Source organism: Oncorhynchus mykiss, chromosome 12 (genome assembly GCF_057628025.1).
Source record: "Oncorhynchus mykiss isolate SJ-2025 chromosome 12, ASM5762802v1, whole genome shotgun sequence".
NCBI lineage: Eukaryota > Metazoa > Chordata > Actinopteri > Salmoniformes > Salmonidae > Oncorhynchus > Oncorhynchus mykiss.
Window position 1 is genome coordinate 52,103,462 of NC_143033.1, and position 17,711 is coordinate 52,121,172.

Genomic DNA, 17,711 nt, shown 5'->3' on the forward strand with positions numbered 1-17,711 from the left:
GTGTCCCAAATGGCCCCATACTCCTAATATAGTGCACTACTGGTCAAAAGCAGTGCGCTAGGGAACAGTGTGGCATTTTGTACGCAGACTTATTGAACCTTACACAACTCCATTACTAAATCAGTTATGTATGCTTGGATATGAACGTGTTAAAAGTGACTAGACCCAGTGTCCATTAACTCTTGTTCCATTTTTTTCCTGCCGTGTTTAAACCTTTCCATAAATCTAGATTTCCTGGCTAATGTATCATTGGTCTCCCAGCGGCTCCCCAGTGAGAAGGACATGGATGGGGTTGCACTGGGTCTTATACGTCTACAGGACATATACAGACAACTGCAAATCATTACAGTGGATGTGTCAGGTGAGACTAAACTGGGAACTGTACGTCTAGGAACATTTGGTAAATAATCCCTCTGGTAAATCAGACCATTGCAATTTAAGCCTCCTATGAATAGTCATTTTCCTAGGCATTTTCTCTTGATAGCAATATACCTAAAAGGATCATTCAATGGCCACAATTGCTTGATGATTGCTGTAAGATTAATCATTATTTTGCTTTATTGGGCAAAACAAAAGATGTCATATTTTAGTACTATCTTTCCTTTAATGTAACATTGGGCTTATCACAAGGAGTGGTGGGTAGGAGTCAGGCGCAGAGAGCAGAGGGTTCGGTGAAATGTAATTATTTATTCTCTGGCACAAACGGTCACACCAAATTACAGGGCGCATAACGACTAATAAGACTAAACTAACAGAAAAGGAAAAAGGGACCAGTGGCGGCTAGTAGACCGGCGACAATGACCGCCGAGCACCGCCCGAACAGGCAGGGGAGGCACCTTCGGTGGAAGTCGTGACAGTACCATGCGCGGCTCCCGCAGCGATCCGGGTGGAGGTGGTGAAAGTCCCTCAGAAGTGGGTCCAAAATGTCCCCCACCGGTACCCAGCACCTCTCCTCCGGACCATACCCCTCCCAGTCCACGAGGTACTGTAGGCCCCTCACCCGGCGTCTCGACTCCAGAATAGCACGTACTGTGTACGCCGGGGACCCCTCGAAGTCCAGAGGGGGCGGAGGGACCTCAGGCACCTCACCGTCCTGCAGGGGACTAGCCACCACCGGGCTGAGGAGAGACACATGAAACGAGGGGTTAATACGATAGTAAGTAGGAAGCTGTAACCTATAACACACCTTGTTTATCCTCCTCAGGACTTTAAATGGCCAGATGTGGTACTAAACACGGTCTTCCACTCATCTCCCTCCCGGATACCCACCAGATTATATGCACTCCTAAGGTCCAGTTTTGTGAAGAAACGCGCCCCGTGAAATGATTCCACTGCTGTGGCGATAAGAGGTAGTGGGTAACTAAACCCCACTGTGATGGAATTTAGACCTCTATAATCAATGCACGGACGCAGACCTCCCTCCTTCTTCTTCACAAAAAATAAGCTTGAGGAGACGGGTGACGTGGAGGGCCAAATGTACCCCTGTCCCAGAGATTCAGTGACGTATGTCTCCATAGCCACTGTCTCCTCCTGGGACAAGGGGTACACGTGACTCCTAGGAAGTGCAGCGTTTACCAGGAGGTTTATCGCGCAATCCCCTTGTCGATGGGGTGGTAATTGCCAAATCGGCATATTCAGAGGGGATGTGCACAGTGGAAACCTGGTCTGGACTCTCCACCATAGTCGCACCGATGGAAACTCCTATGCGCCTGCCTGAACACTCCTCTGACCACCCTCGAAGAGCCCACTGTCTCCGTGAAATCTCCGGATTGTGATTAGCCAGCCAGGGAATTCCCAGCACCACTGGAAACGCAGGTGAATCAATAAGAAAGAGACTAATCCGCTCCTTATGATTCCCTTGCGTTACCATGTCCAGTGGAACCGTGGCCTCCCTGATCCTAATGGTCGGCTATCTAAGGAGTGCACGGGGAAAGGTTGGTCTATCAACACCAGGGGAATCCCTAGCCTTAACACGAGCGCACGATCCATAAAGTTCCCAGCTGCGCCTGAATCGACTAGCGCCTTATGCTGTAGAGAGGGAGAAAAAACAGAAAAAGAAATGAGTAAAAACATATGGCCAACAGGGAGCTCTGGGTGAGTCTGGTGCTGACTCACCTGAGGTGTCTGAGCAGTGCTCGGCCTGGCGTCTCGACTCCCTGAAGGACCCCTTCAGCACCGGTCAGCAGTGTGCCCTCTACAACCACAGCTGGTACAGGAAAGGGCCCCTCCTCCGGTCGCCCTCGCTGCAGCACTTCCTAGCTCCATGGGTGTTGGAGTGGAGGGGCTGGGGAATGAAACTGACAGGAACCGATTCTACAGGCTAGCTCCCTACGGACGTCCTCGCACAAACTGCACCTATAGTGATCGATCAGGGCCCTGTCGTTCCATCCCGCGCCAGCGGCCAAGGTCCGGAACTCTGGGGCGAAGTCCTGAGCACTCCTCTTCTCTTGCCTTAGATGGAACAGCTGTTCACCCGCCGCTCGGCGGCCCGCCGCTCGGTGGTTGAACGAGGCCCAAAAGCGGCTGGTGAACTCTGGGTAGTGGTCCCTCGCCGAGTCAGGATCGTTCCATACCGCGTTGGCCCACTCCAGGGCTTTGCCTGAGAGGCAGGAGACTAGGGCGTTCTCACCTCCCGACGGAGTCGGGTGAACGGTTGCCAGGTATAAATCCATCTGGAGTAAGAACCCCTGGCACCCGGCCGCCGTTCCATCATACTCCCTCGGGAGTGCGAGTTGAATAGCACTGGACCCAGGCAATGAAGGAGAGGGTTGTGGTACTGGTTGGAGTGTGGCTGATGGAGGTGTGGGAAGGCCACCTCTCTCCCATCTTTCCATCATCGCCATCACCTGATCCATTGCGGTCCCTAGCCGGTGTAACACTGCCGTGTGGTGTTGAACGTGCTCGTGCTGACTCCATCGAATGTGGTGCGGGATTCTGTGATAATATTGTGTTTAGGAGGTAGGTGAAGGAGTCGGGCGCAGGAGAGCAGAGATGTCTGAGAAGCGTTCTTTAATTGGCAAGTCCACCAACACAGGTATGGCACAATCAAAAAAAATGCAACGCCCTCAACAACAGAGAACCCGTACGAACGCACGGAGGAACAAACAAAGTTCAGACAATAACACTCTTATGAATCTGTGAAAACAAAGAATGGCATAATAGAATATTGCAAGTTAAACACTGGAATGGTAGATTTGCAGTGGAAGAATGTGCAAAGTAGAAATAGAAATAATGGGGAGAAAAATAAATAAATGAATACAGTAGGGGGAGAGGTAGTTGTTTGGGCTAAATTATAGATGGGCTATGTACAGGTGCAGTAATCTGTGAGCTGCTCTGACAGCTGGTGCTTAAAGCTAGTGAGGGAGATAAGTGTTTCCAGTTTCAGAGATTTTTGTAGTTTGTTCCAGTCATTGGCAGCAGGGAACTGGAAGGAGAGGCGGCCAAAGGAGGATTTGGTTTTGGGGGTGACCAGAGAGATATACCTGCTGGAGCGCGTGCTACAGGTGGGTGCTGCTATGGTGACCAGCGAGCTGAGATAAGGGGGGACTTTACCTAGCAGGGTCTTGTAGATGACCTGGAGCCAGTGGGTTTGGCGACGAGTATGAAGCGAGGGCCAGCCAACGAGAGCATACAGGTCACAGTGGTGGGTAGTATATGGGGCTTTGCCGACAAAACGGGTGGCACTGTGATAGACTGCATCCAATTTATTGAGTAGGGTATTGGAGGCTATTTTGTAAATGACATCGCCAAAGTCGAGGATCGGTAGGATGGTCAGTTTTACGAGGGTATGTTTGGCAGCATGAGTGAAGGATGCTTTGTTGCGAAATAGGAAACCAATTCTAGATTTAACTTTGGATTGGAGATGTTTGATGTGGGTCTGGAAGGAGAGTTTACAGTCTAACCAGACACCTAGGTATTTGTAGTTGTCCACATATTCAGAACCATCCAGTGGAGCGATGCTAGGCAGGCGGGCAGGTGCAGGCAGCGATCGTTGAAGAGCATGCATTTAGTTTTACTTGTATTTAAGAGCAGTTGGAGGCCATGGAAGGAGAGTTGTATGGCATTTAATCTCGTCTGGAGGGTTGTTAACACAGTGTCCAAAGAAGGGCCAGATGTATACAGAATGGTGTCGTCTGCGTAGAGGTGGATCAGAGACTCACCAGCAGCAAGAGCGACATCATGGATGTATACAGAGAACATACACTTAGTATTACTTTCTTAGCTACAACATACATATCTTCCTGGCATATTACATAATCTATGCAGCAGCATACAATGCATTTTGGTCTTGAACAGGAAGTTTGCGTGCCTGTCCTTCGTGGGGCAACTTTTGTCATCAAAGTCTGGCATTGTCTGGATTTATGGTGCTTTCAAAACAACTGGAGGACGGATTTACAATTCCAAGTTGGATGACCATTCAAAACGTATTTTCCCAGTCGGAGCTCGTTTATTCCTGACTTCCCAGTTAACTTGACTTCAGTGAGTTCAAGATTTCGCAGTTCCGAGGTGAACAGTTGTTGTGAACGTGGCACAAATCATGCTTCATTGAAAGCAGGGCCAATGTTGAATGTTTATCATTTTTAAATTTGGAAAAGAGCCCCTTAATCCCAGATTTGGGACCACACAGTCACTGTCACTCATTCCTTCCAAACCACTTCATTATTTATCTTCATATGACAAGGATTAAAAATGATTTGCCAGTAGATTATTGACTTGATTCATGATGATGACCGCTAGCTAAGATTGTGAAAGTATGATGTTGACATGATCAGTCCAATCAAAGCTACTGTAGATAGAATGTGATTTGACATTTTACCTTGAGCCTTCTTGGATGGGCACTTCTAATGTAACTCTATGGCAGACCCCGAAGGGCTAGAATGTTCAAGGACTCTTCTTACGCTTGGCAGTGACGTAAAGTCCCCATGAGTGACAGAACTCTGAGCCAATCACGGCGCAACTCTCCGTATTTTCTGCTGACTTGCCCCATCACCACAGAAAGCACTGAGCTAGGCTGAAACATCTGCATTTTGGAGCTACTTTACTCAAGAAAACAAAAAAGAGACCATGTTTGTATGAGGCTTTATTAACTCAATGATATATAGATTATTTTTTACATTGTTTTTAAACTGATATGTGACACATATTAATGCCAAAATAACATGGAAAAAATGCCAGCACCGCCATATGAGGGGCTCAAAACATGTGGGACCAAATTCAATATTTCACCAATCTATTTTGTATAATTTTTTTTTATACCTATAGGGGTCCTAAAATTCCAAATCAAATAGCTAAATGATACATTTTACAGCCATCATAAAGCAATTCCACGTTAGTTAAGTCGATATTGTGATCAAAGAGCGTAGATCTACAGGGGTTACGTTTTTAAAGTTCTGCCATTTAGTCTTATGCTGCCTCCAATAGTCTGTGTTTCTTGTACAGTATCTGACCCATATCCTTTTAAATAAAATTTTAAAAAATTATACATTTTTAAGGTTGTTGCTGTGTTCAGAGCGGTCTTAAATGAAAAGTGCTGTACAAATAAAACGTAGCATGATTTGCTTTGCTTCACAGGACAGGTAAATGTGACACCCTTGGATCCAGATGACTCCTTCCACGTTGCCATGGTGGCCCTGCAGAACCACAAGTTCCAGTATGCCCTGCTCTGGCTCCAGGAGACCTTCAGGCAGCTGGAGGATGGCATCCCAGCCCTGGTGACCAGGAGAGAGGTTCTGACCTACCTGGGTCCCCTAGCCTTTCAGATGGGTAACCTGCCTCTAGCATTGGAGCTAACGCAACAGTTGCAGGAACTGGGTATGTGGCCTATGTTACATAAAGGAGCAGTTGTTTCTCTTATGCACTGGTTTCAAAAACAATGCAGTGATCATTCATCTCTAGAGAGTGAGCCCAAATTCCTGTGAAGTATTTTACCATGTTAATTTCATATCTGGACTCAAGTTTGAGAGTTAGCTAAGATGTGCTACATAACAGTGTGTGTCTGTCAAAACACTTCCTCCCCTTAGACCCCAGTTGCATGCAGACCAAGGTGCACCTGGCCTACTACAGAACCCTGAGAGAGAGCATCCAGTGTGGGAGCCAGACACAAACACCCTCATTGCCCTCAGATGCACCAGTGGACATCTTAACACTAATCAAACCAGCAAGCGAAACCTCATACGAATCTCTTTGCAGAGGGGAGGGCAACAAAATGGCAAGTCCCTCGTACTCAATTACAAATAGCAACATAATATGAATGTAAATGAACAGTCTGTCCTTAACATCCGTAACAAAGCTGGCCATAGTTCAGCATTCACACAAGATTTGGTTCTGAGGTGCCAACATGAACTTTTCCATGAATTCTGAACTCATTGTCTACCTGTCTTGTGAGTGTATGAATAAAAGATGCCGTGTCTGTGATGGTTAGACCCCGAGGAGACAGAGGACATTGCGGTGCAGGTACAGCACTGGTAGAGGCAACCCTCGACTCATCTATGCCCCTATAAAAGAGGAGCAGGAATGGGACCATCCACTAATAATACGCTATCATGACCTTGTATCTGAAAGGGAGATTGAGACCATAAAACACCTATCCCGATCAAAGGTACTGTAGCTTGATTTTAAACTACTAAGAATATATTCACAAGTGCAAATCATTACAGTGGATGTGTCAGGTGAGACTAAACTGGGAACTGTACGTCTAGGAACATTTGGTAAATAATCACTCTGGTAAATCAGACCATTACTCAATTTTGTGTTGTGCATTGTGACCAAGCTTGACAGAGCAAAGGTGTCAGACCATGTGACAGGGGAAAGATTTTCAGCTGAAACCCGTGTGGCTAAAAGGTCGGTTGTGTTTATGTTGTTATAAAATACTGCCTTTTGATTAGTGTATTGAATTCCACCATACATTAAGCAGACAGGATGTAATGTGTAACTTCTATTTGAATAGCTACTTACTGTATACACAATAAAGTCTTCCTCTGTTTTTTTCTATACATCCTCTATTTTTGCAAGTTCCACTTGTAAAAGCTTGACAATCAGGATAGACCAAAGATGATGTGATATCCTCTGATCTTATGTGACCCTATGACTTTATCTAAACCCATTGTGTTGTGTGGCCAGTGCATGGCTGGCTGACGAGGACAACCCTGTCATCTCCCGTGTTACCCAGAGAATGGCTGACCTGACTGGGCTGGACATGGAGGCAGCAGAGATGCTCCAGGTAGGTGACAGCTAGAGGCAGAGCTCAGGGTTAATCCCGGGTGTTGGCTGGAGGATACGGATAGGGTTAAGGGATTAGGGTGTGGAATTTTTTTAATGTCTCAAATGTCCGATTTTTCCAGGTTGCAAATTATGGGATTGGGGGCCAATATGAACCACACTTCGACAACAAGGTAAGCATTAAAATAATTTGATAATGGTATGTGTTGTTTGTTCAACAAGCATATTAAGTCATATTCTTATGCTCCACAGCTGACCAATGACACAGACTACATAACGAGGGGTGGCAGGATCGCAACGATCTTAATCTATGTAAGACCGCTGTGTATCGATATCTCTGGTTAAAATGTGACAAAGTAATGAAACATGTGACTGTGTTGTACATAATGTCTCCCTCTTCTGATCCATGTCAGATGAGTGATGTGGACGTGGGTGGATCGACTGTGTTCCCTGATATAGGAGCTGCTCTACGACCGTACAAGGTACATTCAAAGCTGACTAATCATCATCATCATCATTCATGGTTACATGGGTAGTGACAGCAACGTTAAACACTACAGGTGTCCATGTGCATTGTCCAAAAGCCAGCGATGCAGAACTCAGGCCCGCAGTTCTGCCGCTTTATGGTTTTCCCTGGCACTGAACTGGTTGATTAATGCCACTGATTGGCAGGAGAGTGCATGTACCTAGTTTCTCAGGTAGAAATCAGTCTCATACGCTATAGGTGGTCCTTAATGAGCACTGGAGCTGTGCATCTCTGCACTAAGCCAGTAAAACATGTGAGTAGTGCTTTTAGATCTGGATTGAGGTATATCCGTGAACTCATTGTTACCTGTGTAATCTGCTATAGGGTTCAGCGGTGCTGTGGTACAACCTTTTGCAGAATGGAGAGGAGGACGCTAGGACCTTACACGCTGCATGCCCTGTATTTGTGGGCAATAAATGGGGTACGTTCCCATCAAAACCTATGCCTCATAGTATGGACAATAACATCAAACTGTTTTTTGTCATGACGAAAGACAAAATCTCATCACTTATTATTACAATTTTATTGAAATTAAGACATAATAATTAAAAAACATATTGAGATGTAATAATCAAAACAAATGTATTCAAATAAATAAAAATAAAAAATATATATATATATATATATATATATATATATATATATATATATATATATATATATTGTAATGTAAGTAACCGGTATAATAATTTGCCAAGACACAAGTAGAGTACATTGATGGTACTTTAGAGCAGAAGGGTACAGAGAGAACTTGAGCCATAACATCTGTTGTATGTTAACAGCATTACAGTCAGATGGGAAAACAACCTGATCAGCTGATCAGTACATAATAAAGGGAAAATGGTATAAAGTGATAAGATAATTAGATAATATAATGGGTAAATGAGAGATTACAAAAAATGAAATGAACAGAACTTGACTCTTATTTCTTCCCTGGTTTTAGTTGCCAATAAATGGGTGCGGGCCCACGGACAGGAGTTCAGGAGAAGATGCTCTTTGTCCCAGATGGACTGAGACTGGAGCCAGGATGGATTCTCCCCTCAGTTTACCTACACATTCCTGCACATTTCCCCATTGTTACTCTCCTTGGCCTCAGCTGGCAATCTGGGGGAGGGACTCACTGAATAACACAAAAGCACATTTCAAGTGTTTGTGCAGTGAAGCAGGGCAAGATGTCAACAATACCAAGCTGACATTTGAACTGTGTGGCATTTTCTTTTTTTACAGTGATTGTCGAAAATGATATTGTTAGCGGGTAGTCCATAGAGTAGTTTACGTGATTGATTAGATCCGCATGATCAATTTACAATACATTGTAGAAGACAGAGTAATAAAATATTTGGACCAAGAATCACTGTTCCTCTATACATACTACAGAATATATTTTGCTTGCTGTTTTGATTTTAGCATCCACTTAATCTGCAGCACACACACACACACACACACACACACACACACACACACACACACACACACACACACGAGAAAATAGAAGAGGTAAAAACTAATGTAGAGGAATTTTAAAAAGCCTGAAAAGTGTGCTGTGTAAACCCAGATATGGATTTGTCATATAATCTAATACACTGAAATATACAGTGCCTTGCGAAAGTATTCGGCCCCCTTGAACTTTGCGACCTTTTGCCACATTTCAGGCTTCAAACATAAAGATATAAAAATGTATTTTTTTTGTGAAGAATCAACAACAAGTGGGACACAATCATGAAGTGGAACGACATTTATTGGATATTTCAAACTTTTTTAACAAATCAAAAACTGAAAAATTGGGCGTGCAAAAATATTCAGCCCCTTTACTTTCAGTGCAGCAAACTCTCTCCAGAAGTTCAGTGAGGATCTCTGAATGATCCAATGTTGACCTAAATGACTAATGATGATAAATACAATCCACCTGTGTGTAATCAAGTCTCCGTATAAATGCACCTGCACTGTGATAGTCTCAGAGGTCCGTTAAAAGCGCAGAGAGCATCATGAAGAACAAGGAACACACCAGGCAGGTCCGAGATACTGTTGTGAAGAAGTTTAAAGCCGGATTTGGATACAAAAAGATTTCCCAAGCTTTAAACATCCCAAGGAGCACTGTGCAAGCGATAATATTGAAATGGAAGGAGTATCAGACCACTGCAAATCTACCAAGACCTGGCCGTCCCTTCAAGTTTCAGCTCATACAAGGAGAAGACTGATCAGAGATGCAGCCAAGAGGCCCATGATCACTCTAGATGAACTGCAGAGATCTACAGCTGAGGTGGGAGACTCTGTCCATAGGACAACAATCAGTCGTATATTGCACAAATCTGGCCTTTATGGAAGAGTGGCAAGAAGAAAGCCATTTCTTAAAGATATCCATAAAAAGTGTCGTTTAAAGTTTGCCACAAGCCACCTGGGAGACAAACCAAACATGTGGAAGAAGGTGCTCTGGTCAGATGAAACCAAAATTCAACTTTTGGCAACAATGCAAAACGTTATGTTTGGTGTAAAAGCAACACAGCTGAACACACCATCCCCACTGTCAAACATGGTGGTGGCAGCATCATGGTTTGGGCCTGCTTTTCTTCAGCAGGGACAGGGAAGATGGTTAAAATTGATGGGAAGATGGATGGAGCCAAATACAGGACCATTCTGGAAGAAAACCTGATGGAGTCTGCAAAAGACCTGAGACTGGGATGGAGATTTGTCTTCCAACAAGACAATGATCCAAAACATAAAGCAAAATCTACAATGGAATGGTTCAAAAATAAACATATCCAGGTGTTAGAATGGCCAAGTCAAAGTCCAGACCTGAATCCAATCGAGAATCTGTGGAAAGAACTGAAAAATGCTGTTCACAAATGCTCTCCATCCAACCTCACTGAGCTCGAGCTGTTTTGCAAGGAGGAATGGGAAAAAATGTCAGTCTCACGATGTGCAAAACTGATAGAGACATACCCCAAGCGACTTACAGCTGTAATCGCAGCAAAAGGTGACGCTACAAAGTATTAACTTAAGGGGGCTGAATAATTTTGCACGCCCAATGTTTCAGTTTTTGATTTGTTAAAAAACTTTGAAATATTCAATAAATGTCGTTCCACTTCATGATTGTGTCCCACTTGTTGTTGATTCTTCACAAAAAAATACAGTTTTATATCTTTATGTTTGAAGCCTGAAATGTGGCAAAAGGTCGCAAATTTCAAGGGGGCTGAATACTTTCGCAAGGCACTGTATATCATCGCATTTGCGTAGTGGCATAGAGCAGTAGAGTAGAGGCAATTAGAGAAGTTGCACACATGGAGAATATTTTTTGTGGCCTTTGTTCTGGGAAAAATGTGGCCTTTTATAAACGAATTTCATGGAATGCTATGTACATTTACATGACAGGAGACTTTAGCATAATCTTTTTTAATGCCGCATTCAAAACATGGGAACTCGGGAATGGGAAATCTCCGACTTCCAACATCAGTGCATTCAAGACAACTGGGAAGTTGGGAAAAACTAGCTCCGACTGGGAAAATTTGTTTTGATTATTCCACCTCGTTTGTTCCCCAAGTTCCCAGTTGTCATGAAAGCACCATAATTCCAAACAAATGATTGAAATGACAGGCTACTTTGACACTGAGAATCTGAGATCAATAAAACTACCTTGTCTTGAATCTATCAATAATCCAAATAAGATGGTGCCAGAGCAGAAGGCAGATGTTTTATGAGCCCCCAACCGATTGTGTTTTTTTGTTCGTTTATCTGCGTTGTTTGTAACTTATTTTTTTTAACTATTTTTTTACTATTTTTACTATTTGTACATAATGTTGCCGCTACCGTGTCTTATGACCGAAAATAACTTCTAGACAACAAAACTATGATTACTGACCACGGACTAGCAGAATCCTTTTTCTTCTTTCGTGACTCTGACGAGCCCGAGGCGGAGGATATACGGCTCCCTCGGGAACAGGCCCCGACCCCAGTGATCTGCATGAAGAAGAGGCATAGAAAGAGAGGCCGAAGGGCCGGCTGCCTTCTGAGGAGTTGGAGGCGATCGAATAAACCCCCACTCCCCTCAATTCTGCTAGCAAACTTGCAATCTTTGTAAAATAAAATGAGCGAGTTATTGGGAAGATTAAACTACCAACGGGACATTAAAAACTGTAACATCTTATGCTTCACGGAGTCGTGGCTGAACGACGACAATATCAACATACAGCCAGCTGGTTATGCGATGTACCAGCAGGAGAGAACAGCGGTGTCTGATGAGACAAGTGGCGGCGGTCTGATGCACGATATCTAAGGAAGTCTCGAGCTATTGCTCGCCTGAGGTAGAGTTTCTCATGATAAGCTGCAGACCCCAGTAACTACCGAGAGAGTTTTCATCTATATTCTTTGTAGCTGTATCAGCATGTTAAATGTCCAACCAGAGGGAAAAGAACTGGACCACCTTTACTCCACACACAGAGATACAAACTAAGCTCTCCCTCACCCTCCATTTAGCAAATCTGACCATAATTCCATCCTCCTGATTCCTCCTTAAAAGCAAAAATTAAAGCAGGAAGCACCAGTGACTAGATCAAGTAAAAAGTGGTCAGATGAAGCAGATGCTAAGCTACATTGCTGTTTTTCTAGCACAGACTGGAATATGTTCCGGGATTCCTCCAATGACATTGAGGAGTACACCACATCTGTCATTGGCTTCATCAATAAGTGCATCGATGATGTAGTCCCCACAGTGACCATATGTACATACCCCAACCAGAAGCCATGGATTACAGGCAGCATCCACCCTGAGCTAAAGGCTAGAGCTGCCACTTTCAAGGAGCGGGACTCTAACCCGGAAACTTATAAGAAATCCTGCTATTTACATTTGTGGAAAGTTATTTACATTTACAAATACATTTGGCATGATTTTGATCCCATAGGGCGGGGGGGTTAGGATAACTCACGAAGAGGCAACTCAAATTAACTTTGTTCACTTATACTCAAATTTTTACATTGCAAAAAGTGAAAATGATTTTTAATGCCATGAGAGGTGCCGAATCTGGCCAAACAGGTCCCATATCTAAACAGTCCAAAAACTAGATGATTAGTTCTAGGATTACTTTTAAAAATAACTTCCTGTGTGTTTCAGCCCCATTCTGGCCTTCACCATGGTAGTTGGACATGTAGATACAGTATGTGGCTGTTGAAGGAAAATTAATATTTTCCAACTGTAATCTAGGAGTTACTTGGTTGTTTTGTATTGAAATATTTTTCTCTCTTTTTTAAATGTTCTTTATTTTGGCCTCCGGTGCCACAGATCTACTCTGATGCTAGTCTTAGAAATGGGCTTTCAGTTAATCATATTTTCTAATAATCCAACACAGTGTTGTTGAAGCCTGTGAAAATGCCTCTGGAGACTTCCCAGAGTGTCTGGAAAAACACATCAGCAAACCTTTCACTGCATACAAGCTTGTGTGAAGACTGAGGCTGGAGTGGAACATGGTGGAACAGGTTGCCAAAACATGCTCTTCATATGTTGATTTACACTCTGCTAGATATACACTCATCCACTGTTTATGTAAGCCTTGACTTTAGGAGGGATGGTCTTTATTTTCAGTGTGTACGTGTGCGTGTTAGTACAACTTCATGTTTTTATGGCTCAATGACGCGGCCTCCCCTTTGGACATGAAGAACAAGAGTGCTGCCATTACTTATTGACTTGGTCTGTATGCAGTTTGAGCATGTGCTTCTGACCTTTAGTTCAGACCGACAGAGAGGGGTGAATCCGGCTGATTCTGGCCCACAATATGGGTCCTTTATCCCCCAAAATATGAATGGCACCTCTTCACACTGCCTGAGACCTGGCACTGTACTGTACTTTACACTGGAAATCCCAGAGGCCTCCCTCGATTTACAAATACAAATCAAAAGTTGGTTGTTTGTAAATGGTGAATTGAATTTGGGGATAGGGATTTACATTTGTGGAAAGTGATTTACATTTTTTGAAAGAGATTTACATTTATTGGGGCGGGGCGGGGGGGGGGGGGGGGTAGGATAACTCACGAATAGGCAACTCAAATGAACTTTGATCACTTTTATTCCAATTTTTACATTGCAGAAAGTGAAAATGATTTTTAATGCCATGAGAGGTGCCGGATTCGGCAAAACAGGTCCCATATCTAAACAGTCCAAAAAGGACAGGGCCGGATCCTGTTCCTTTTGAAAAACTAGATGATTAGTTCTAGGATTACTTTTAAAAATAACTTCCTGTGTGTTTCAGCCCCATTCTGGCCTTCACCATGGTAGTTGGACATGTAGATACAGTATGTGGCTGTTGAAGGAAAATTAATATTTTCCAACTGTAATCTAGGAGTTACTTGGTTGTTTTGTATTGAAATAGTTTTCTCTCTTTTTTAAATGTTCTTTATTTTGGCCTCCGGTGCCACAGATCTACTCTGATGCTAGTCTTAGAAATGGGCTTTCAGTTAATCATATTTTCTAATAATCCAACACAGTGTTGTTGAAGCCTGTGAAAATGCCTCTGGAGACTTCCCAGAGTGTCTGGAAAAACACATCAGCAAACCTTTCACTGCATACAAGCTTGTGTGAAGACTGAGGCTGGAGTGGAACATGGTGGAACAGGTTGCCAAGACATGTTCTTCATATATCGAAGGTATCTTCAGGTATCTGCTAGATACTTCCACTGTTTATTTAAGCCTTGACTTTAGGAGGGATGGTCTTTATTTTCAGTGTGTACGTCTGCGTGTTAGTACAACTTCATGTTTTGATGGCCTCCCCTTTGGACACGAAGAACAAGAGTGCTGCCATTACTTATTGACTTGGTCTGTATGCAGTTTGAGCATGTGCATCTGACCTTTAGTTCAGACCGACAGAGAGGGGTGAATCTGGCTGATTCTGGCCCACAATATGGGTACTTGTTCGCCCAAAATATGAATTGCACCTCTCCCACACTGCTTGAGATCTGTACTGTACTTTACACTGGAAATCCCACAGGCCTCCGCTATGGCACTTTTATTACCTCGTGTTAGTCTTTATGTATCCCATTGTATAGGGCTGTGCTTCCCAATCTTTTTTGTTTACTCTACCACCAACTGCATTTTGCTCTCACAGGAGTACCCCTGAAGTACCCCCTGATGTACATTTTACCAGTAAGCCTGTGGTCTCATGAGTCTTCTCAAGTACCCCCTATGGCTAGGCCAAGTACCCCCAGGGGTCCTAATACCCCTGGTTGGGAACCGCCGGTATAGGGGTCCCCTCACATAGGGCGTCCTCCACAAAGTGATCTTCTTTTTTTTTATATCACAGATAAGATCTATAAGGCTTGTAATAGAATCTATGTTCATCTTATTTTAATTATTGGTTGTGTAAGTGTGTCTTAAATAATCTTGTTCAAACTAACTCAAGCTTACACAAGACCCTTCCTAAACCAGTTATGCTTGGTCATGACATATTAACTGTGACTACAAGACCCAAGTTGCGTCCCAAATGGCCCCATACTCCTAACATAGTGCACTACTGGTCAAAAGCAGTGCGCTAGGGAACAGTGTGGCATTTTGTACGCAGACTTATTGAACCTTACACAACTCCATTACTAAATCAGTTATGTATGCTTGGATATGAACGTGTTAAAAGTGACTAGACCCAGTGTCCATTAACTCTTGTCCCATTTTTTCCTGCCGTGTTTAAACCTTTCCATAAATCTAGATTTCCTGGCTAATGTATCATTGGTCTCCCACCGACTCCCCAGTCAGAAGGACATGGATGGGGTTGCACTGGGTCTTATACGTCTACAGGACATATACAGACAACTGCAAATCATTACAGTGGATGTGTCAGGTGAGACTAAACTGGGAACTGTACGTCTAGGAACATTTGGTAAATAATCACTCTGGTAAATCAGACCATTACTCAATGTTGTGTTGTGCATTGTGACCAAGCTTGACAGAGCAAAGGTGTCAGACCATGTGACAGGGGAAAGATTTTCAGCTGAAACCCGTGTGGCTAAAAGGTTGGTTGTGTTTATGTTGTTAGAAAATACTGCCTTTTTATTAGTGTATTGAATTCCACCATACATTAAGCAGACAGGATGTAATGTGTAACTTCTATTTGAATAGCTACTTATACACAATAAAGCCTTTGCCTTTTTTTATACAACCTCTATTCTTGCAAGTTCCACTTGTGAAGCTGGACAATCAGGATCGATCATAGACCAAAGGTTCTGTGATATCCTCTGACCTTATGTGACCCTATGACTTTATCTAAACCCATTGTGTTGTGTGGCCAGTGCATGGCTGGCTGACGAGGACAACCCTGTCATCTCCCGTGTTACCCAGAGAATGGCGGACCTGACTGGGCTGGACATGGAGGCAGCAGAGATGCTCCAGGTAGGTGACAGCTAGAGGCAGAGCTCAGGGTTAAGCCCGGGTGTTGGCTGGAGGATAGGGTTAAGGGATTAGGGTGTGGAATTTTTTTAATGTCTCAAATGTCCGATTTTTTCAGGTTGCAAATTATGGGATTGGGGGCCAATATGAACCACACTTCGACAACAAGCATTAAAATAATTTGATAATGGTATGTGTTGTTTGTTCAACAAGCATATTAAGTCATATTCTTATGCTCCACAGCTGACCAATGACACAGACTACATGATGAAGGGTATCAGGATCGCAACTAGGGTTGAATGGCGGGATCCCGGTTACCGAGATTTACCGCCGAAAACCACTCCCTTTTCCCGGGATAAATAACTGTGAGAAACTGGTCAATTATAATTAATCATTTTTATGAACAGAATGGTGTGAAATGGAACTGTTAAATTACATGCAAGGTCTCAATATGTCTTCTCTACGGCCTCTGCATGTTGAATCAACGCTCAAGGTGGGGACAGACCATCTCAGTATGGAGCACAGTCCACAATGCGTGTCGACCTACTACTGTATCATCTCATCGTGGTCACTTTTTTTTCTTATGACAGGTAGGCCTACATTTGCTGCAGTATAGCCTATGCTACAGTAATATAAATACCGATTGCACGTCTAATTTACCCATCTCCATCTGGCTTTTGGGGTCACCTTGTTTATTAATTGCAAAGATGTTTTTATTTTTTATTTGAAGCTGCAGAGTTTTGAATATATCACTTGAATATTTGTGCATGCATGAGCACTCTATCGCAATCTTTCTCTCTCTCCATCAACTCCATTCAAATTGCATGCTGATGTAGATTGACACAGTGCATTAGGAAAGTAATCAAATCCCTTGACCTTTTCCACATTTTGTTACGTTACAGCCTTATTCTAAAATGGATTAAATTGCTTTATTTTTTAAATTGCTTTATTTCAATCTACACATAATACCCCATAATGGCATAGCAAAAACAGGTTTTTAGAAATGTGTGCAAATGTATAACATTACATTTATGTAAGTACTCAGACTGTTTACTCAGGACTTTGTTGAAGCACCATTGGCAGTGATTACAGCCTTCTTTGGTATGATGCTACAAGCTTGGTACACCTGTATTTGGGGAGTTTCTCCCATTCCTCTCTGCAGATCCTCTCAAACTCTGACAAGTTGGAGGGGGAAGAATTTCAGAGACTTGTCCCGAAGCCACTCCTGTATTGTCTTGGCTGTGTGCTTAGGGTCGTTGTACTGTTGGAACGTGAACCTTCACCCCAGTTTGAGGACCTGAGCACTCTAGAGCAAGTTTTCATCGAGGATCTCTCTGTACTTTGCTCCATTCATCTTTCCCATGATCCTGACTAGTCTCCCAGTCCCTGCCATTGAAAAACATCTCCACAGCATGATGCTGCCACCACCACGTTTCTCCGTAGGGATGGTGCTAGGTTTCCTCCAGGTGTGACGCTTGGCATTCAGGCCAAGGTGTTCAATCTTGGTTTCATCAGACCAGAGAGTCTTGTTTCTCATGATCTGAGAGTCTTTAGGTGCCTTTTGGCAAACTCTAAGTGGGCTGTCATGTGCCTTTGTCCTTCTGGAAGAT

The 17,711-nt window shown here is 43.5% G+C and overlaps 1 protein-coding gene across 1 annotated transcript; it reads left to right on the forward strand.

The window, feature by feature from the left end:
- The first annotated feature begins 235 nt into the window (after nucleotides 1-235).
- On the forward strand, nucleotides 236-8,907 carry LOC110538907 (prolyl 4-hydroxylase subunit alpha-2). Its single transcript, XM_090191384.1, has 11 exons — nucleotides 236-361; nucleotides 5,572-5,811; nucleotides 6,021-6,208; nucleotides 6,422-6,598; nucleotides 6,770-6,840; nucleotides 7,120-7,219; nucleotides 7,341-7,391; nucleotides 7,471-7,530; nucleotides 7,632-7,700; nucleotides 8,069-8,165; nucleotides 8,688-8,907. The coding sequence occupies exons 1-11, from the start codon at nucleotides 283-285 to the stop codon at nucleotides 8,756-8,758; spliced, it is 1,203 nt and encodes a 400-aa protein (XP_090047510.1). The 5' UTR covers nucleotides 236-282; the 3' UTR covers nucleotides 8,759-8,907.
- Nucleotides 8,908-17,711: the final 8,804 nt, after the last annotated feature.